Below are 23,703 nucleotides of genomic sequence, written 5' to 3'. Positions count from 1 at the left end.
GTATGATTAGCTAGTGGGGTGGAAAATGCAGGACATTGCATCAAGAACTAATGAAGAACAAACAGGAAAAAGAAAAAAACAGCAAATGCAGAACCAAAGGATCACAATTTGGGTGAAAATATTCTATATTTATTACTTACATATGATATACATTCATAAACACAAACAGAATTGTTACCTAGATGTGGTCCAAGTGCTTTGCTTCCCTGCACTTTGAATGACGTGGAAACTTTATAAAGTTATTCTGTGAGTTTATACATCCCACATACTGCAGGGTGGCACTACAGAGAGTCCTTAGCAAGAAGTGGCTGTGTCCTGGAATAAAATTCTGATTTTTGTGCGGTATACAAAAACAGTTAAGAAACACACAGTCCAAGTGGACTAAAGGAGAAAGGAGGAATAACAGAGAATAATTACAAACAGGAGGAATAATTGATGATCAGAGTGATTGGTGAAAAAATATTGTGCAAGTACTGAATGAAAAGGTGAAGAAGGTTCCGGAACTTCACGGACGACATCAAATAAGATCACATAAGACACAGCACACAATTCCCTTTACGGTGTTACTCCACACCTGAACACCGTTCCCTAAAGTTCTGCTTCATACCCTCTCCTTCTTCTTAGTCCCGGCTTTCTCTGACTGCTGCTCACTCACATATTACTCCATGATTAAACCCGACTGCTGTCCGTTACTCCCTGATTAAACCCGAATGATGTACGTTACTCCCTGCTGCTCACTCACATATTACTCCCTGTTGCTCACTCACATATTACTCCCTGCTGCTCACTCACATTTTACTCCCTGATTAAACCTGAATGCTGCACGTTACTCTCTGCTGCTCGCTCACTCACATATTATTGCTTCTCTCTCTAACTTTAACATTACTCATATGACCCTCTCATTTATATTACTATGGCCCTGTTCTTTATATAACTCCCATTATGTTACTATGTGCCTCTGATTACTCTCTTTGTTGTTACTCCTAGTGACCTCTCTGTTATATTACTTCTATTACTCTACCCTTTATATTACCCCCTACTACCATCTTCTTTTATATTATTCTTACCACCTTCCCTTATATTACTCTTATCACCTTCCCCTTTATATTATACTTATTACTCTCTCCTATATATAACTCCTATCACCACTCCCTTTATATAACACCTCTTACTATCTCCTTTATGCCACTTCTACAACCTCTAATTTATATAACTCGTATTACCCTCTGCTTGATATCACTCCTATGACCCTGTCCTTTACAAAACTTCAATTACCATATCCCCGTATTCACTTGTATTAAATACTCTCACCAAGCTCCCACTTTCTCCATGTTACTGACGCCTTTCAGTCACCTTCTCCTTACCTCCTGCTCTCCTTATTGAACTTGTCAACCTTCTGCTTTCCCCAGCCCCCTCTCTCCCTCCTCGTAACAGTACTCGCTTTGACAGTTACGTCATACAATGCCGTAGCATGATGTCAGTTAGCGGCAGCCGAAGTAGCGGCGGTACAGTTAGTTCCGCGGCTGGGCGGGAAAAGCCGTCGCGTGCTGCTGATGGCTGGACGGGGAAAGCCGTCGCGTGCTGCTGATGGCTGGGCGGGGAAAGCCCTGCCATCAGCTGAAATGCGGCTGATTTCTAGCAAATCGGGTGCTTTTCTGTGCGCGCGGATCTCGTGAGGCAGTAGCAAATACAGCTAATAACCGTCTCGCAGGGCAGTTTACCTCGTTCGGAATACCGAAATGCCCCGCAAGGGTTATACTGATACCAACCAACAAATGGCAGCACTAGAGTTCAATTTTCCTGTCACAAAAACAGAGGAATATTATACAGACTCCGGAGATGTGAGGTATATGTTTATAAAGAAGGTTGCCCATCTATTATTTAATTGTACTGCCCTGCAGTGTTTGTTTGTCACACACACACATTATATGTATATGTACAGAAAGCACAACAATTAATAAAGTAGTTGCATAGCTTTCTAGTCATAGTGGGGCAGATTGTGTGTACCACTATGACTGTATAACTACTTATATTGTATTTATGTGGAGTATAGGAATCTAAATCAAATCAATGTTTGGTGTGATGACCCTTTGCCTTCAAAACAGCATCAGTTCTTCTAGGTACAGTTGGACAAGGTCAGGGATCTTGCAGGCATCTAGCTAGGTTTGATTAACCCCTTGATGACAATTGCCGGTCCGGGCACGTCACGGAAAAACAAGTCGTTAACGACAAATGACGTGCCAGGACCGTCATTTGTTAAAACGGGTGAAAAAAAACGATCCGTGATCGATTTTTTTCACCCAAATGGCGTTGCTGTAATGCAATGTATGGCGGCGGACACCCGTTTTAAAAACGATCACCTCCTAAATTTAAATGTGTCGCTGGAATGCCTCGATCAGGAGGCATCCAGCGACACCAAACACTTACCCTAGGATGGACTGTGACCGCTCCGGAGAGCGGTCACAGCCGCAGCTGCACGCAGTCTTCACCATCCGCAAGGTGGCGGCGGCCCGGGAAAAAAAACAATAAAGATGCAAAAGTTCGCTAGAAGGTCTCCTGACCCTCTAGAGAACTCTGGCTCCACTTCCAGGTTGAATACAGGTACTGCATTCAACCATGCAAGTCAATGGAGCCCAGCTTTCTAATCACAGTGTGATTAGTAAAAATAAATTAAAAAGTAAAATAAAATTAATAATAATTAGAAAAAAATAGTAAAAAAAACAGTAAAATGTAAAAATAATTTCCCTCTGATGTCACTATCAGGGGAACCTTCAAGTTGAATTTTTTTTTTAAAAATGTTTTAAAAAAGGCAAAAAAAATTTAAAATATATATATATAAAAAATATATTTTTGTGAGCAAGTCCTAAAATAAGCACATTAGCTTAAAACAGTTCTCGCATGGAAAGAGTTAAAATACTGGCATATTAAATGCCCATGGGGTGTCTACTTTTAAAAAATGTATGATTTGATGGGGTAAATTGAATTGGCCGGGTTCAACAATGTCCCAATTAACACGAGGGGAAGGATGGCCATACATCTAATTTCCAATTAGAAAAATGCACACGTACCAAATGTGGCCTTTTAGTTCCCCCAAAAAATTACAAACCCATGCATGTGGGGTATCACTGTACTCAGGAGATGTTGCTGAACACATATTGGGGTGTCGTGTGACAGCGGCATATACCAGGAGCTGTAAATTCATACATAACATAGGTGTGTGGGGGGAAAATACACACAAAAGAATACTACTGCAAACTTTGAAAACATTCTGGTGGTAAAATGTGTGCATGCAAAGAGTTAAAATACCCTGGGGTGTCTAGTTTTCAAAAATATATGGTTTTGTTGGGCACACTGAAATGGCCTGGCTCCAAGATGTACCAAATAGGGCATGGGCAGTGGATCCCCAAATGCCAAAGTTCAATGTTGAAAAATGCGCATGCCCCAAATGTGGCCCTTTTGCCCCCAAACAGCCAGGCAAAATCATTCATGTGAGGTATCGCTGTACTCAGGAGATGTTGCTGAACACATATTGGGGTGTTTTGTGATAGTGACATATACGAGAACCTTTTAATTCATACCTGAAGTAAAATGTGTGTGAAAAAACAAATGCAAAAAAATGACTACCACAAAGTTTGACAAAGACTTGTGGTAGATATGGTGCATAGAAAGAGTTAAAATAATAGCATTTGAAATACCCTGGGGTGTCTAGTTTTCAAAAATATATGGTTTTGTTGGGCACACTGAAATGGCCCGGCTCAAAGATGTACCAAATAGGGCATGGGCAGTGGATCCCCAAATGCCAAAGTCCAACATTGAAAATGCGCATGCCCCTAATGTGGCCCTTTTGTCCCCAAACAGCCAGCCAAAATCATTCATGTGAGGTATCGCTGTACTCAGGAGATGTTGCTAAACACATATTGGGGTGTTTTATGATAGTGACATATACCAGAACCTGTTTATTTATACCTAAAGTAAAATGTGTGTGAAAAAACAAATGCAAAAAAAATTACTACCATAAAGTTTGACAAAGGCTGATGGTAGAATTAGTGCTTGGAAAGGGTTAAAATACTAGCATTTCAAAAATATATGACTTGATGGGGTAAATTGCATTGGCCGGCTTCAAAGATACCCGAAATGGCACATGGGGGGAAGAATTACCAGATTTGGAAAAAATGGCTTTGAAATACCAAAACGCTACCTGTACTAATTGCCCCATAATGTTTAGAAAAAAGCAAAAAAACATAAAAACATTGGGTATTTCTAAACTCAGGACAAATAGATTCTACTATTTAGCAGGTTTTTTCATTACCTTTTATAGATGAGTAAAAGATTTTTCAACTAAAAGTTAGAAACAGTCATTTTTTTCTAAATTTTTCAGCATATTTTATACTTTTTTTAATAGTAAATAATATGATACAATCAAAACAATGTCATCTAAAGAAAGCCCTTCTTGTCCTGAAAAAAACAATATCTAATGTGTGTGGGTTCAGTAAACGGGAAAGAAGAAAATTACAGCTAAACACGAGCAGCGCAGAAATGTTAAAACGGCCATTGTCACGAAGGGTACAAAAAGTAAAAGCAGCCTTTGTCACAAAGGGGTTAAACATGTATACCAAACAGGCGCTAATGATCATCAATTTAATCCGTAGGTTGAAACTAAATCATTAAATGAAGCAGAAAATGCTGGGTTGGAGGAATAAAACCGAGCGAGGAACATCCAAATTCACTAACAAGGTGAAGACAATGGCAGGTCAGTGATAAATTGTACAAAATTCAACACCTAATAAATATATTTTAAATTATTTTTATCAGGTTATACAAAAGAAATAAGTGTCGATGAATCCTTATTGAAATACAACAGGAGACTTAAACTTTACAAACTGTGCAAAAGTTTCCATGGTAACACCCTGGCCTTTTGAATCTATGATATCAAGGACGGTAGCCCAGAACTGCCAAGTTGCCCCGATTTTATTTTAAGACCTGTTGAAAAGTGGTGTGGGAAGTAGTTTACCCATATTTAGTAAAGGGTAGCACTTATATCTGGGCAATTTTTACACCATCTTCGTGTTATTTAAATTATAGGCATAATAGTAGAATATAGAGCACTTCGCCAACAGGAGGTGCTGGCAGTAATATTTTAAAATAAAGTTTCTGCCTTGTATGTAGAATACATGAAAAGATGACACGTCTGCGGCCAACTCAGGAGAGTGCTACAGAAGCCTGGGTGCATAAAAGCTAATAATGAGCACATGGGAGGGGTGGATCTGGCCAATACTGGGACAAAATGTTCTTTTTTAGAAATTCGAGTTGGATGTGAAAATTGAAAATGGTCCAAGGGAAGTCAAACACGAGGGCTTGAGACAGACTCATTTTCCATATAAAATCTCAAAAAAAGCCCAGAAAAGATACAGAATATGCTGAAGTATGGGGAGTATGGGGAAATTCCAGCTTTTACTTTCCCTATTACCTAATTACCCCAATACCACGTAGACAGAAACAAGTAAAACTCATCAAATTATAATTTCAATTTGCCGTTTTACTTTGAATTTCTCTCGCTGGTTTTCCCCTGTGATACGTTGTTACAGCATCCAGTTATACAAACTGCAGCAGAACCGCTGCACGTGGACCCACAATCTGGGATAATCCCAAGATCCAAACCTTGCGCATGTTCCAATTCTGACACTATAATGCTCTAAATAATCCGGCAAACCAATGCAGATTGGACCTAGCTGTACTCTGGGGATGTTGCCGAGTGTAAATTAATAGAGTTTTCTGTATTTGCACATCTGAAAACTTGAAAAAATGTATGTGAAAACCACCTTTTTTTGTCTGCCAAATTTGGAAGATGTTAAATGTGAACACTCCAGTATGAACCATGCCACTATGCCAGTCGCTAGATACCATGTGTTGGTTTATTTAATATATAAATATATATATATATCTTTATGCACGCTATATGATCAAACGTATGCGGACACCTGACCATAGCACTTATATTCCAAAACCAATATATGGAGTTTCCCCCCCGTCCCCTTTGCAGCTATAACAGCTTCCAATGGTCTGGGGAGACTTTGCACAAGATTTTGGAGATATTCAGCCAAAAGAGTGTTTGTGAGGTCAGGTATTGATGTTGGACACGAAGGTCCAGCTCGCAATTGGCATTCCAGTTCATCCCAAAGGTGTTCAGTGGGTTTTGGTCATGGCTCTGTGCAGCCCCCGAGTTCCTCCTCACTAAACTCCTCAAACCTTTGGACAGTGCTTTGTGTGTAGGGGCACAGCCATGCCTTCCCCAAACTGGTGCCACATAGTTGAAAGCATACAATTGTCTAAAATATCTTTGTATGGTGTAGCATTAACATTACCCTTCATTGGAATTAAGGGACGCAAACCATAAAAAACAGCCCCAGACCACTATCCCAAACTTTACAGGAGGCACTATGAATTCCAGTAGGTGATGTTCTCCTGGCACCATCTGACGCTTGGTATTAATTGTGATCTTCAGCTGGCTTCATGTAGCTCCCAACACACAGTGATTTTGATCGTGTTGCTACCGCAGGCTGTTTGGAACTCTACTGCCAATGTTTATCGATAGAGATTGCTGCCTATGTGCTAATTTTAAATACCTGTTAGCAATGGGTGTGGCTATATGTTGAGTTCCGCCATCTTGGTATGGAATAAGTGGCATAAAATAAGACATTTTATGCTCATAGACATGTTTAGTTTTCAAAAAGATAAGCTGATATAGAGACCGGGTAGCCGATGGAATTAGTATGTTACTAGAAGGTACATACCAGTGTATATATGTTTCCTATATATGTTCGGCTGCCAGGTACTCCTTGTATAGAAAGAAAGCAACACAGATCTTTATTTTCAGGAAATGATTTTTATTTCACATACACATAATAATAGCCATCCAATGGGGAAGCATAGGGAAGAGTTGGAAATGGGGCAGGGAGAATCTGATGCGATCCGGGTACGAAGAACGATTAAAAAACGTATCAAAAAAATAAAACTGATAATATCTCAAGCAGGGAAAAATACATTTGAGAAGTGGTGGAAAGAGAAAGAAGAGCTGAAAGGGTTGGGAAGACAGAAGAAAGAGTAATGAGAAAGGGGTAAGGTTTGAAGAGGAGGACAGAGCCTTTGGGGAAAATCGGGAATAAAAAGAGGATGGAGCAAAAATGAAAGATGAACGACTATACAAGTGAGAGGCACAGAGAAAGGTGGGGAAAGCTCAGTAATATGGACACGGGTAGAGTATAAGGGGGGGGGTTACGTAGATTGAGGAAATCGTAGAGTAAGACAATAGGGTAAAGTGGAGGGGGGAGAGAAGGGGTGCTATACTGACAGGCATTCCATTTAAACATTCGGTAGAGAGCAGTGGAACATACACAGTGGTAATATGTAGAAAAAGTAGGGAAAGAGTATGGGGATTGAAAAGGGGCCAAATACCAAATGAGGGAGATACGAGGGATTTCCATTCTGGATATGCAATGTAATGATATATTTATATATATATATATATACGCTGCCTTTCTTATGAGCTACAAGAAACTTGTACCTTCTGCGGGAGGGGACAGAGAGCTGTTGCAGGCCTTTGTAGCAGGAGCTGCATTTGAAGTGTTTGCCATAACTTTCTTGATATAACCATTTGCCCAATCTTGGTAAACCCCCCACTTATTAAATCACAATAGGAAACACATAATGCATGATACAGAGCTACCTTTTAATAATACTGTATCAAATTTCTTTTATTGTATAAATCCCAAACCACAGGAACAACTCATGGTAATTAACATAACTTATTGCTTCTTGGGAAGGACCCATTCGTGTTTCTTAGATTCTTAAATTCCCAGCTCCTCCTCACATATCCAGTACACAAAATTATAGAAAGGCACTATTCAGGCTGGTATAAAATTGAAGCTCCTTACCATCTTGCTGGGAGAATTCAGGGATAACTAGCAATAAGGGAAATATCCTCAAAATAAGTTTCATTAGGCCTAGAACCAAACAAATGAACTGAATAATGTTCTACTAAAAAAACTCCCATTGTTCCCAGTAATTTGAAGAATATGCGCAGAGGCAGAGATAAAATGAATAGCTGTGGCAATAACCACCCCACTCCTCCAAAGGCCGCACAATAACTTTCTCCCTCTCCAAGGACCCCACGCTACTCACACACCCTAAAATCCTCTAAAAGTGGGAGAACTGAATGTAAAAAAGTGCATCGATGCTTTAAAAGTTGGTTTCCAGACAATTTCACTGAAATAAAAGCAAAGCACCAAAGGGATAAGTTATTTTTGCTTTTAGATCCCAGAATCTTACATCCACTCATTAAAGATATAGGTTAATCAGCAGCACATAATGTAACTCTTCCAGCACTTCCCAAAACAAAGTATATGAGAGGATTATTCATAAAGGTGCAAAAGAAAAAAAGACCCCCCCCCCCTCGAAATAAGATATCCAACATGATCTAAAATTATGGAATTAATAGTCAGATTTACATTATTAGTGGGCAAAAATCTGAAAATACTTTCATATCGTGTTAAAGGGCAACTCTGCAGCAGAATTTTGTATGTAGAAGTAAGCCATCATGGGATGTATGTGCAAAAACTTTCCCTCTTTAACAAAAAAATGGATATTTTACATTTGCCCGGAACCCTTCTTATTTCGTGTGTTTACACATGCAATAGAAAACATTTAACATTGATTTCTGGCAATAAAACACGGCAACTCTGCCCGCACCAGTCGCTGAAGGCCAGTTATGACCCATTGCCGCGTTTTAAAGATGCAGAATTTAGATCACAACGTATATACTCAACTTTATACCTTTTACTATGCAATAATTATAAATGGAACATTATGCAATACTAGCGCGTAAGTAACGTATATAACTCTTATTTCCTATAAATGTGTAACATAAATAGGGAGAAAGTCATTAAAATCATGTGGTGCTGATAGTTTTGCACCAGTGCTACTGTTGCACAAAAAAAGACTAAATCCCTTGATAAAATGAAGATGCTGAATTATATCCTCTAATATAACAGCAGGAGATGAATCCATTATAATTTGATTTGTTTTTTTTTATACTTAGGAATGTTTTGCAGAATTCTGCTAATATGACTTATCTTTGATTTATGCATTTAAAAAAAAAAAAAATATCGAATTAATTTCAAATCAGCTGCTTTTACTTTTTTAAATGTTTCAAACAATGGTTTTCATTTTTTTTTTATTTTTTTTTTTTGAGCATTTGTAAAATAGTGCAATGGGGGAAAAACAGATACTAAACACAGAAACTCAAAAAACAAATAATTCAAATCTTTTAGTGCAAGAAAAAAAAAAATCCAAAAAAGTTAACGTCTGAAGACAGACAAAGTTCCCATTTTTATTTTTTTTTAGAGTCCGCTGGGAAATTTCAGGACTGAGAAACGAAACCAAAAAAAATCTGTATTAAAAAAAATAGAAATGTATTCTGTGCATTTAAATATTATCCTTAAAAACGTTCTAAGCTAATTTTAAATCATTGCACTTAAGTTGTCATTGTTTCTTGCCTATAGGCCCAATGGAAAATTGTTTTTTTTATACTTTTTTGGAATATGTATAATGTTATAAAAGGCTAATTATTTTAAGATTTAAGATTTTTTTTTGCTAAATGAAACATAAATGACTGAAAGTAAGAGATGGAAGTTTTGTGGGATTCTCCTGCTTTGAATGAAACCTCTTTTACAAACCACCCAAAAGAATTGTGACATTTTCTAGGGTATACAGTCAACTTTTTACATAATTTTGCCCCCCTGTGGTTATAAAACAAGATATCCATGTCCAATAGCTTCTTCCGGTATGTATCAGCATGTCACTTGTAGCAGGAGGGCCATACATCCCATACCTCTCTCCTGACTGTCACTAAGTCATCCTCCGACACGAGGCACAGATATTGTGACCTTAGCTTATTCCTGTGTCTCTATACAGGTGGATTCTTGGAGGAAAGCGGAGGGCGGTGACACGGGAACAAGCACTGAAAAAAAAATACAAGGTGGCTGGGGTGGGAAGTGTGGGGTAGTTGGGGAGTGGCATTATCCCTTCTCCGCCAGAGGGTTGTTAAGCAACTCAGACATTTAAAAGTTCTCCCCAGAAGGTTTTCTTTTTCTTCCTATTGTAGATATTACGAGGAGAGTTCTGTTATTCCAGACGTGTTGAAGGTGTCCACTTGTAGTCTCCTGTAGGTTGTTGGCGTGTGGAGGGGGGGGGGGGGGGTCTTTGTCAAGAATCTTTGTTCCTTCCGCTCGCAGATTTGCAGCTTGGCGGTAATGTAGTATCAAAGGAACCAGGACTGAAAGAGACAAACACGAGGGAGGGTGGTGAAGCAGATATAAAAATAAGTGGGAAGAGAAGAAATTTGCTCTCAAGTCAAGTCAACTATATTTTTAACTTTTTAATTTTTATGAGCTCTGTGCCCTTATGTTACTGTAATCCAGTTCTGCGGTGCCCTGTTGTGCGTAACACATGTCGTAACACACCGTCTGAACGGCATTTTGCATTCCACTCGCAATACAGAATAGGATTGTACCATGTTGGCTGCTGAAACAAAAATGGGGAAATGATACGGTAGCCACTTAATCGACTGCCCAAACTCCATCTGCAATCAAATCACTTCTTCCCCGGACAGTAGGTGGCAGTGTTTCCTAATCATATGACACTCTCCTGGAATATTAGGATTTACTGCTGATAAGTAGTAGGGCACCATGACAGTAAATAATCATGCCACGCTGTTCCCTTCTTTCTTAACCAGTGATCGACCTGACATGACCCATCGCATAGCCATTCAGAATGATGGCCTTTAGTTTTTATTTGTAAGGGAAGCATCATAATATTACAGATTATGAGACAAGACCTGAGTGCAACACAACAGTGACTTAGCTGAACCTAAACGTTGTTAAATGATACAGTGAATCAAACAAGAATCATTTTTACTGCCTGCAATACAAATATATGTGCCAGAAACCAGTTGTAACAAGTACTGTTGTGTGATTGTAAAATTAATTAGGTATTCAAAACAATTATGATTCATAAAGTTATTATATTTAGAAAGCTAAGCCGCAAACCATTTTGGAACCCACATTATGCAACACCAGATTTCCCACTCAGTTGTCTTAACAATGAGCCATAATCTTAAATAATAATACATCTGTCAGATAACATAAAGTAAAACCCTGCACATATCTACATATTCACGTTTATAAATAATAGGCACCATTCTTAAGGAGTAAACGTTTCTTTCACTAATTGCGGTAATAATATATTAGGAAGGAAGCATATTTTGTTCAGATAAATGTCTGTAGATGTATGGGATATCTCTTAAGTGAGTACATACCTCCCAGCATTCTAGGTGTCTAAACTGGAAGAGCTGTGATGGGGTAACTGAAAGAGCTGTGTTGGGTTGTGTGGCTACAGTCGGGGAGGGGCAAGGTCAGAAGTACGACCCCCACCATACCCAAAGAGCCACATTGCAGTGCTCAGGGTATAGAGCATCACAGGGTGGCCGTGTGGGAGCTCCCTGGGTCGATCAGGGGAGAACATCCCAACTGGCTCATTATCCCTGCTGCTCATTAAAGTGGGACCGTGTCTCTCGATATTTGCGCTGTGATATAATATGGTACAGAACCAGCAAAATGTCTATCTGACAAATGCCTATTAGAATTATATAATTGTAAGTATGTGCTTTGCTGCTGCTGCTCAGAATGGATTGTGTACAAACAGGAATACCCAGGCCCGAAATGGCAAATACCCAGTAAGCCTGACAGCTCAAGTTACCAATTCAGACTAAGACTGTCATTTTGGAATTGGAAGAGGGCTTTTCCAGTGGTTGCCAATTATATTTTTAGAGGGACAGACAATTATAGCTCTGCAATGTTTCTATAATGCTGTTTAGGTTATAAGCTTTTCTGAGGTCTTTCCCAAACTATGGCTTCTTTTCTGCTGAGATAGAACGGGAGATTTTGACTAGAGTTCAATGGCCAAGGACCATTCTACTCTACTATATAATAATCCCAGTGTGACCCGTTACATACACATCACACATGGCAAAGAACCCACATAACTTAAAACTTAAGAGGAATTTGTGTATATTTAATGGCTTTTAAGTTCTGGATGCATAAATACATTTGCATATTTTGTTTTTACAGCATTACTTATTATATGCTGTGTTCTTCAACGGATAAGCTGACATACAGTTAACAGGGATCCCAATTAAATAGGCCAACGATCAGGAATCTTATGGTATAGAAATTCCTCGCCTAGTTTAAAATAGAGCTTGACATGGGTCCTGTCCTACTCTGGTTTAATTAAAGATGTCATTATGTTACAGCTTCATTTTCATATGTCAGAGGGGTTAATCTTTGTAGTGATTGTAGTAAAATGCAGGAGGCTGAGAAGTTTTTACACCTCCCGTGCTTGGGAAGGGGGAGCAGGGAGTGTTTATAGTGGGGAGGGTGCAGTGCCCCCATTGTTGTGGAAGTGACATCATGTCTGGTTGTTAAGGGATACCAGACAGGTTTATACGTGACATCTTTAATTAGGGGGATCCCATATTTGAGCCCCCCTCGTATACTATGTTTCCCTGCTTCTTTTTACGTAAAACATGTAATTAGGCCTGTGTAAGATTGGAGACCCACTAGCAACAGCCACATGTGAGAACTTTAGATCTGTGAATAGAAGTGGCTTAAGTGATTCTGCTTATTAATATCAAACAGGTAAAATGCTCTGTCAGACAGACGTGATTATACTGACATATATATAAGCTAAATCTTACACAGGCCTAATTACACCCCTATTAGTAGTATTCAGTAGTTGTATATACTCTAGTTGTTTTTAAGACAATAAAGACTGTTAGCCTGCAATAGAATATTAGGCATGATACAAATGTAATAAGGCACCCAGAAGCCAAATTACTATAATAAGGTGTTACAGGGGTAATAAGGCACTCAGGGTCCGGGTTACTGTAATAAGATGTTACAGGGGTAATAAGGCACTCAGGGGCCGGGTTACTGTAATAAGATATTACAGGGGTAATAAGGCACTCAGGGGCCGGGTTACTATAATAAGATGTTACAGGGGTAATAAGGCACTCAGGGTCCGGGTTACTGTAATAAGATGTTACAGGGGTAATAAGGCACTCAGGGGCCCGGTTACTGTAATAAGATGTTACAGGAGTAAAAAGGCACTCAGGGGCCGGGTTAGTGTAATAAGATGTTACAGGGGTAATAAGGCACTCAGGGGCCGGGTTACTGTAATAAGATGTTACAGGGGTAATAAGGCACTCAGGGGCCGGGTTACTGTAATAAGAGGTTACAGGGGTAATAAGGCACTCAGGGGCCGGGTTACTGTAATAAGATGGTGCTGTGGTAATAAGGCACTCAGGGGCCGGGTTACTGTAATAAGATGGTGCTGTGGTACTACCTACTATTAGATTATAGTAGTGATGGCCATGAAGCCGCCCTGCATTATAAGCGCCTGTTCCCCAGTAAAAGGGAGTAACTGGTATCGTGCAGCCGTTGGGATGTATGAGCGACAGAGCCGTTTACAGATTAGAGATCTCAGTGTGGAATCGGGAACATCGCTGACCGCTGCGTTACTAGAAGTGCTTTCTTACAGAGTAAACATTATCACGTCTATTAAAACGCATTAGACGCTGTTTTAATTATTATAATGCGCTTTGTTACAAATTAGTTGCTGCTTTATGTGCTTTTAACGTGAACCATACGAAACATGGTTTTATGGTAGGGAATTCTTTGATGCCAAGAGCCTGGTTTTATTTTTCTTATCTTGTACACATAATTCAACAGGATAAAACCCAGGGACAAGACGGGAAAGAATGAGTCTAGTTTACTGTTGCTAGGACCATGTGCTAATTAATTCCCACATCCAGTAATGATTGTGCGCACAGCACTTTGCTGGCTTTGGTACAAAGAGCCTGCGCAGTCACTTCTCTATGTATTGTCACACACTATGCCGTATATTATTTAACCTCTTCAAGCTGCTGTCGTGTCCGACATTCTCAAATCTCTTATTTTGAGCTTGTGTAAAAAAAAAATATGTAAATATTAGGCAAATGAATATAAGAGGTTGTGCAGAAGTCCAGTGCATATGAATATAGACATGTTTGCAGTGCACCCATTTTAAGCACTAATTTAAAAAAAAAAAAAAAAGTTGTCAAGGTATTTTTGACTTTTTACAAACGTCTTATAGATTGTCGGCTTGTGAGCCGGGCCCTCATTACCTAATTTATCCCCACGTCTGAGTCAGTTCTACTTCGTTCAGACCCTTTGAATGTGCGGAGTTTAAGAAGTGCTGCAGAAACTGTTAACTCTCTATAAATAATTATATGCAAAAAAAATGATCAACAGACCTGTTTAAGGCTGCAAGATTTATTCAAAATCATTTCAGTAAGTGAATGATAGTTTAAGGGTGATTTTTTTTTAGTTTTAGTGTATTAGCGAATGTTCAGTCCTTTTTTTTTTTTTTAAATATATACGTGCCGCTAAAAAAAAAAAAAAAAGTGGCGAAGAGCTTCAGTCATGGGAAGAGTCTGTAGTTTTTTGTTTGGTTTTTTTCATTACACAAAAAAATAAAGATGAATCTGTGGTCAGGTGTCCCAGAATAAGCAAAAGCACATCTACCATGTTTATCCTATATTTCAGAAATACCATGTTTTTGTTATTGTGTATTGAATGCCGATCTAACTCATTTGTAGACTATTCAACCATACTCCAAGTTTACACCCGGCTTCTGTCCAATCATTTTAGCAAAGTGACCTCTGGCTTAATACCTGACCCTTCTGCGGTAAGTGATTTATCTGATTTAAAGACAACGCAATATTGTATTGGCCTTAATATTGTGCTGCTTAAAAAAAATTCTACTCTGAGAACACTATTTATCAAACCAAAATTGTCAGTTCTGATTCAGAGTGCTAAAAGCAGAGCAATCCCTATTAATGGTTTCACTGATTGCACCAAGGTCAGCATTTTAACCCCAGAACTGCTACAGTTTTGCATTTCTATGTCTGGACCTTAATGCTAACGTGCAGCCTTCCCTGTTCCGGCAGCGTGTCACTTCCTGCAACCAAAACTTACTTCCTGTACTAACAAAATGTAAAAACCAATTAAGGTCAAACCTTTAATGGGCATTTCTTATCCCCTCATATAACTGCTTCTGCAGATGGAACTGGTATTAATCTGTCACACGTACTTGAATAGCTATCCATAGATTGCAATGGGGAAAATGAGATAAAAATAGTATTTTATCCCAGTTAATGAATCCGGGCCAATATATCTCTATTCTTATCTCATTTTTCCATTGCCATCTATGGGGAATGATGTTAAATTACTTTTTTCTCTCTGGCATTGAATTCAGCCCGCTGGGTTCTGTTACTATTACAAATGTAAAAAATAAATGCGTCTACCGTAGATTTGGGATCCCGAAGCTAAACTTACAATGAAGCTACAGATTAAAAGAGTGCCACAGTACGGATGAGGGAAGAATTCTGACTTACTTGAGACTGCTGGGGGAGGTTCAGAAAGTTGCTGTCTCGTGATCCAATTGTGACAAACCTGTTGGACCCGGCGGGGGGAGGCGCTGAGAATGCTACACAACAACACACAACAGCAACACAACACGATGATGTATGACGGAAACAGTGACATTTATCAAAGACCGCACGTTTAAACAACACGGTAACAGCATGCAATAGAATGATATACATGTCAAGATCAAAATAACGACATGGAAAACGAACATGGATGACAGATGTTGCACATAAATACGCAACACAGTACACAACGATGGGCACATTGTAACACACACACAAAATAAAAGAACAAAACACATGGGGAAAAGAAAGAGAAGAGAGATAAGCAATCAAACACAAAACTAATACAACACACTTTCCTTCACAAACACACATATCTAAACACACATTGGACACGCGTGTGTACTGTCTATTAGATGCACCTTAATAATCGCTCTTATGTGTAAAACATTTCTTTAAATGTTCATTGCCAAAAAATGAAAATCCAATATATATGTAATTAATATAATTTTTTGGTCATTGAACACATAACTGGGGTCATTCTTTGGGAGTGCTTGGCTTGTTAATGAACAACTCGTCTCTTTTTGCCTACGCTTACCACTATTTCTTGATATACTTCAATAAATTCTCTAGCTCATTCTTTTGTATAATTAGTGTTGAAAATATAGACATTTGTGAGGCAAAACTAGATATATGTTGTGTATATAAATATATACTGATTTTCATTCAGCCTGTAGTGACCTAGTTCTTTCCTAGTCTCTGACTATCCGGTGTGGCCATTCTTGCGTTAGCGTTCTTTGTTTTGTCCGAGTCAGCGGGTTGCTCACCCTAACAGGCAGACAGATCATGTCAAAGGTCTTACTGACCCAAAACACTGATATGTTTTGACATTGGATGGGTGAATTATTGCATGTCACGGATATATATATCATGTTATATCGAGTACTGCAGGTTATGTGCCGGATGCTGTGCCGGGCACTCCTCACACAGGCGCGGTTTTATTTATTATTGTTATCTTATGGAGGAGGAATCCAGCCTCTAAGAGTCATCTGTAATATTTAACTTTTAGGAGTAGGGGAGTTGCCTATTTCATTGCTCCATCCTATAGAAAGCTGTCACGGGAGCTAATCTTATATTTGTAGCTGTTTTCCTGGTCTTACAGTACATATATCTGATACTTGTAATACCCTGAAATGGTTTATTCTAGCATACTAAGTAGACATCACCTCAAATATTATTTTTTTTTAGCATTTCATATATGGTTAAAACCAAGGCCTCGCCAGTCAATCGAATGCAAATAGGATATTGCCTCTCGGGGGACTAAATGAAAAATAAATGCTGCTCACTGGTAGGTTTATTGCATCAAGCAATTAATGACCGTAATCATCAAGCCTTAATCATACATTTTTATTCTTAAGGTTATAGATTGTCAGCTCTTCTGGCCTCATGGTTGTTCCTTGTTTCCTGGCCTCAACATTCCAAAGCGATTGTTTCTTATGCTATTATTATTATTATTATTATTATTATTATCAGGGCTTTCAATCTTCCCTAAGCTGCGTCGGCCGGGGGAATCTCACGGTAAGTTGTTTTTCATACAGTATTTGTTTGCAAGATTTTGATTTGAAATAAGGCAAGGGTTTTTTTTTTTTATTATGATTCTAACACTGAGCTCATATTAACTGCTATTTAAAAACACTCAGTGCAATCAAAATGCCAATTTATAACACACAGGATTCCTGGTCACAAACAATACGAGCTACTAAGGTAGCAGCATCGTGGAAACATTGGATGAGAACAGTAATTAACATCTAATGGATGATCATTTCACTTCTTTTGAAGTTACACTAACATTGTTATTTGGCCCTTTCTCTACTTAGAAGAGGAAAAATATTCTTTTTTAAAAAAATTTGGTTTGAAAGAGGTATATTGTTTAATGTATTCATCCTAATACGTGTTTTCTTTATATAATATACTCATTCTTTCTAAACAACCTGTATATTAGTCCTATAAGATTATTTTACCGTCGTTTTGTTACCAAATACTTTTCTGCCACTGCTTGTTTTCAAACTTCTCAATTTTCTTTCCAACTCTTAACTCCTCTTTTTATTTGCTTGTTTATTAATTTTCTTATTCTGAAATCCTTGTTTGTTTTGTGCTAATGGCATTATTGACCTCCCTTTATCTTTCTCTCTCTCCCCCTCTCCTCTTTTTATTCTTTTCACGTCACAAGCTAAGGCGGGATGGAGAAGCTGGGTTGACCTATATTGATTGGGAGGATCGGGGTGATTAATGTCACTTACAGGGCGATGCTGGTGCAGAAAGTCCTCCTTCTGGGACAGAGGTGTTGCTGGTGACAGGTTTTGTGTCTGGCAGGGGAAGGGGGACAGGCCTGGCCACAGGTGCGGGGGGTGGCAGCAAAAAGGAACCCGACATTTTCCCCTGGGCCCCGCTGCTGGGCTGCGGACAACATAAATAACAAAACGAGAGTAAATGGAGCTCAGAACAGCCCCTCGCCCGCACATAACCTAACCTTTTTTTTTTTTGCCCAAAAACCGTGGCAAAGAAAAAAAATGTAAAATATAAATGTTTAAAAATAAAAAAAAAACTTAAATAATTTTCCTAAGTAGTTTTTAGAAATTAATGAAATCATGGAAAATGAAAAACTTATTAAGATAGAAAAATGATACTTTTTGAATAACATAAAAATATTAAAATCAGTTAGATTAATTATATAGATCAATTAAAATAGTCTAAAGGGATGAAAAACTGTAAATGTGTTTTCGCTTTCAATTTTAAATTAGTTTGAAGTAAAAAAAAAAATATTAAGAATGTAACAAAAAAAATTACAAAATATGTGGAAAAAATACATTCTGAGCAAAATTAAAATCTAAATTTTAATTTAAAAAATGAAAAAGGTGAAAATTAAAACAGAGCAGCAGCAACTATCACTTGGGTGGCCTGGACAGAAGAGCTGACAATCGAGTTAATGGAAAATTATACTGGTTAGGGGATACTTTAAGAAACAGTTATATCTAAAAGTTATAAATATGGAATAGTAATGGATTTTACACAATGTATAAACATTTCATGTGAAAAGATAATGGCAGCAAAGGCGTTACAAGGAAAACTATAAAGATCTTTCTCTTTTTCCTATTCGGTTTGCTGATGTATGGATACTATATATTTTTTTCCCCTCGTTAATAATTCTGTATTTTAGCCTCTGCATCTCTAGTGTTGTGAATGCATTCAGCAATTAGGAATGATGCGTTCGCATTCCGTGTGCGTTTGATGATAAAACAAATTTTATCCCAAAAGTATTACGGTGTAAAAAGTTTTACACATAGAATAACAATCTGACGAATTTACCAGACGATGGCAATTCAGTGATCTGGATTTACATGTTACAAATCCTTCTCCTATCAAATAAACTGGAGATAATACATTAAGTTTTTTTTTTTTTTAACTGGAGTATCGAAGCGATGAGTTTATTTACTAAACTACAAATGCAAACGAGGCTAAATTAATCTTTTATTCTAACTGTTCATTGACGGGAATGGAGGTGAGAGGAACATCATGGCGTCAAGTATTTTACTGAACATTCTGTGTGTGCATGTACGTGTACACGTGTGTGTGTGTGCATGCACGTGTACACGGTATAAGGAAAAGGTCTGCCAGAGGCACTCTTGTGATACAGAGACGAAGGAGGTCCGCGTGTTCTCTTCTGTATGTGAAATCACACAGCTGTCGTTCGCTGTGCAGCGCGCGCTATCGTTTCGGGGAGATAATCTATTTTCTCGGATGCTGTTTTAGTGAACTATTCTGTGTTGTTTTCCCATAATGACCTTAAATGTGTTCCTTGAACATCAATTGTCCTTCTCTATCATGCCAAGCAAGTAAATCGGTCACTTTTCCACTGAAGGTTTAGTCACGTGAGGTGGTTTTCAGTTTCTGTGACAATAATTTATAAGTGCCAGCTTTTGTGTCACAAGACACAGAAAAATGATAAAAAAAATTAACACAATTAAAGACTGATTTTCTGGGCTGGGTCATCTCGCAATTTAAATATTAAAAGGTTCTGAATGAATCCCAGTGTGATGCAGACAGGTGAGGATTAAAATTAATTAAATTAAATGCTTTTAACTGTTTATTTTAATTTATGTTTAAAAATGTTATAGTAAATAAGCAAACCAGTAATCTTCAGAATATTCAGCTACAGAAAGATTTGAAACTTGCAGCCCTAATTTGGTCCTATTTAACATTTAAATGGCTGTTCCTTTATAGTGCATCGTAACGCGGGGTCAAAAGTGAAGTGACCGACAACCGTGCTTTAGACATAAATAGCCGAGGCTACCAGAGTTTATACTCTCCTATTGTGTATATCTGAGGACAAACATTTACGTTGTTTAGTATTTCTTACACATTTTTGTGTTTTTATGTTGAGGTATGATAAATATATATATATATATATATATATATACACACATGAGCTCGGGGCAACTTGGCTTCTGGGTTCCTTCATACAAACACACGCAGACACACTCTTTGAATATTTAGATATCTAGAAAAAGCATTCAAAGTACATAAGCTAGTATTTCTACATATCTTTGTATCTTTATCTAGGTCCATGTACATGTATGTAAATGTATTAAAAAACTATGATCACAATGAAAAACTATTTTTATGGCAGTTAAACCATTTATGTTAATTGTTACAAATTGTGATTAAGTATTTTTATTGTTCCCTGGATTTATAGTAATTAGGTAATGATTAATATCATTAAAATGAAAAGGTGTTTAATGAACAATGTGTTTTGTGATTCAAAATTAAAAATTTCTACAAGTACTTACTTAAAATGGAAAAAAAAAATAAGTATAAGAAACAATTGGTTACTGCTGTTGCGTAACACAAATTGACCGCTGATACTGTTATGTACAGTAACAGAGGAGAAGAGGATGTCAGGATTGCTATTCCTAATAAAAGTTACCCCGATTCAGGGCTCAGAAAAGATGCAAAGCAGCAAAAACACAACGCACCCCTATTTTCTCTGATCCAGTAGTTGAAGTAATAACTACTCACCTGCCCTGCTCCCTGGCCAGTTGTGTCTGAGCAGACAAACTGAACAAATTCTTTGAGAGAGTCCTGGCTATGATGGTGATGATGGTAGCGTATTGTTGGGTGGGTGAAGTAAGGACTGGACTGCTGGATGATGGATGTTGAGGGAAAGTGTAAAGCAGATGCAGATGCCCGGGGGCTCCCTGAAAATAAACACACAAGGTTGGTAGAGTCATTGTTGTTTGAAGTTTATGTGCTTTCATATTGTGATATATTTGTATTTTCATTATAAGCACCAGAAACTTTACTAGAGATGTAAAATTTCTGGAAATTTTGAAGCCAAGAAAATTGAAAAAATAAATAAATTTTACAAATTTAAAATGATTTTGTTACACTGCAGTATATATAAAAATATCTTGCTTGAAATAGAAATACAGCTTATTCAGTAAATAATAAACCAACTTTGCTTTGGAGCAACAAGGTCTGTATACGTTAAGAACATTTCAACTCTTCATGAGAACAGGGGGTTACCTTTCCCTCAAATGCAACAAAATAATTGAAGAAAACGTTAAAAAAACTAAAGATCTCCTCTAATCATGGATTGGACGGGGAGAGCAATCACAATCGCCCAATCAGATCTGTTCCCTAGCGCCAATTGCAAATGAAGAAGTTAAGTAACTGGCATTATTTGTGGAGACGTTGCATCTTTCATAAAGGTCTTCATGTAATATAGTTTGAATGCCATGTCATAAACATATTATTTATCGTTGTAAAAGAAGATATTCCACACTCCATTATGTTTAAATTTTTCCGGGAAAAAAAAAAATGGCTTTGGGAAAAAACATAAAAAAAGCAGTCGTCCCCCCCCCCAATTGTTCGGATTTTTCCCCTCAGACCTTCCCATCTCTAAACTTAACACTTTGACCACAGAAACAAAACACTTGTACTTAACTTTTACGAAATTAGTTAAGGCCCTACTGGCACAAATCTGAGCCACTATGCAATCAAGAAGGATTTTTTCCCCCTGTTGTGGCATAATTGGTAATTGCCCCAAGTAGGAGTTTTTTTGCCTTCTTTTGGATCAACTTTAGAGCTTTAGAAGTGGGTATGTGTGAAAGGTTGAACTTGATGGACTGAAGTCTTTTTTTCAACCTACAATACTATAGTATACTGTACTATACTAACCCATTGTGCACATCTAGCACTGAAAAACCTTGAAGCAGTCCATTCTGCTTTCTAGAGTACTTAGGATATTAAAAGAGATTATGCAAAGGTTTACTTAACCAGTCTACAATTTTACAGGGTGCTGAGTCCAGAAAAAAAGATATTCTAAATTAAATTTGACAGCAAATGAGTACCATATTAGGATTAGGGTGATTAAGAATGTAATCGGCAACCTGGTTCACGCAGAATCCTCTGTTCCTTTTTTTATTGTCCCTTACTTGATTGATCCACGACTCACCTGGTCTCACAGGTAGCACAGGTAGAGGGTGATGAGTGAACGCCATACGAGAGGAACCCGTCTGGGAGGAAAGGGCACTGCAAAAATCTAGCTTGCCTGACTTCTTAAGAGATCCAGGTCCTACAGAGTGATAAAAAGAAGGATCACTAAATTGTCCAACACAAACTAGCATCAAATGAATGAATGAATAAAGGAATGAGTGAAAGAATGAATATAGGGGACACTGTGATTGAATCTCCAATACCACGGTGTGAAAGAAATGTTTATGGGTAATACAGGTTGTTTGTAGCAGCGAAACCTGACAGACTGGAGAAAGCTGTAGGCCGCGTCGTCTGATGGATTGTACATGAAATGATTGTAACTGAAATGTATTAAATCCATATCATAGAATTGAGTCTGACAAGTGGAGACTTGGTGTGACTGCGTTAAACCAATGGTTAGAGCGCTACTTGGGTGCTTTGTTTAAAACAAAACAGACCCGTCACATTCCTCAAAGGAATTAGTAACCAGTCTTGCTATGCTACAACTAGCTAAAGATTACCCTTTTAACTGGGTAATGTTATTATAGAAAAAATGGAATATGTCATTACAGAAGAGGGAGCCCCACACTGTACAGGGACAGGCGGCTCTCTTTTTTTTTGCACCAGGGGCTCCGGTGTTTTCTCTTTGGTAAGGAAATGCATGTTTGGGTTTTAAGGAAACTCAAAAAAAGTCTTAAGGGAATTGTGTTATTAAAGTGGTAGGTAAGTTGTAGACGTGTACACATATTAAATACACGATAATGGACTTTAATGTACCATTAAAGGGTGTGTTTACAGCATGATTATGTCCTCGGGTTGTAGTTTAACTGAAGTGTAATCATAACAAGCTTTTGTAATTGCTTCCTGACTGTAGAGGAGCAAATTTGGAGTTTGGGAGCTGGGATCAGGGTTTTATCCCAGGAGTAGCTGTGAAGTTGGTTAAAAATTTTGAAAATGCATTTTCTTGTTCTGAAGGTCAGACATGACATAATCTCAGAACTTGTGTTATTAAATCGCAGAATACCTGGACTGGTCATAACTACAGAGAGATACTTTATCTGAGACGTTGGGAGAGGACTCATCACATATGGGATGGCAAGATGTTCTTTACAGTAATGTAAACAACATCAGCTTTGACTATACGTAAAGTATGTTCTTCAGGTGTGTGTCACTAGGAAGGAGATTAATGTCTGCAGCATTGGCACACTACAATATTACAGAATAAAAGACACGCGTTATGCATTAGTCACAATACAAAACAAGAGAGCATGGTTACCTGTGTCAACATCATTTGGCCAAACACTAGCTTGGCTTCCCCCAGCGGCAGGTGACCGGCCTGTGCCGGGGTAGAACACGTCATCCACTGGACTCTCCATTTCGCTGTCATCCAAAGACTTGGGACGCTTGGTAGAGCTGAGAGAGACAAAGTCATTGGCTAGCCACAAAAAAGGTACAAATACCACATCCCATAGATTTCCCTCACTGCATGTCCCTGGGTTGATTTTATACCTTTTGACCATGTCCTCTTAATTCCTCTGTGTTGCCAATACTATACATACAGTATGGCATACAATAGCCAGGCTATT

At 38.2% G+C, this 23,703-nt stretch overlaps 1 protein-coding gene across 1 annotated transcript in view; it reads right to left on the bottom strand.

The window, feature by feature from the left end:
• Positions 1-15,567: 15,567 nt before the first annotated feature.
• The window catches only part of LOC149277944 (nuclear factor 1 X-type-like), a 29,800-nt gene continuing 21,664 nt past the window's right edge, over positions 15,568-23,703 (bottom strand). Inside the window, exons 5-8 of the mRNA XM_089502545.1 lie at positions 23,394-23,530; positions 22,098-22,217; positions 20,660-20,838; positions 15,568-15,639 (exon numbers count right to left, since the gene is read on the bottom strand). Coding sequence (XP_089358671.1) covers positions 15,568-15,639; positions 20,660-20,838; positions 22,098-22,217; positions 23,394-23,530 — 508 coding nt within the window. The remainder of the gene's footprint in view (positions 15,640-20,659; positions 20,839-22,097; positions 22,218-23,393; positions 23,531-23,703) is intronic.

Source organism: Sceloporus occidentalis, unplaced genomic scaffold, assembly GCF_023333645.1.
Source record: "Sceloporus occidentalis isolate IW3139 unplaced genomic scaffold, rSceOcc1.0.p SCAF_205, whole genome shotgun sequence".
Lineage (NCBI taxonomy): Eukaryota > Metazoa > Chordata > Lepidosauria > Squamata > Phrynosomatidae > Sceloporus > Sceloporus occidentalis.
The sequence above is the reverse complement of the archived record's forward strand: the minus strand, read 5'-3'. Positions and strand labels throughout refer to the sequence as shown.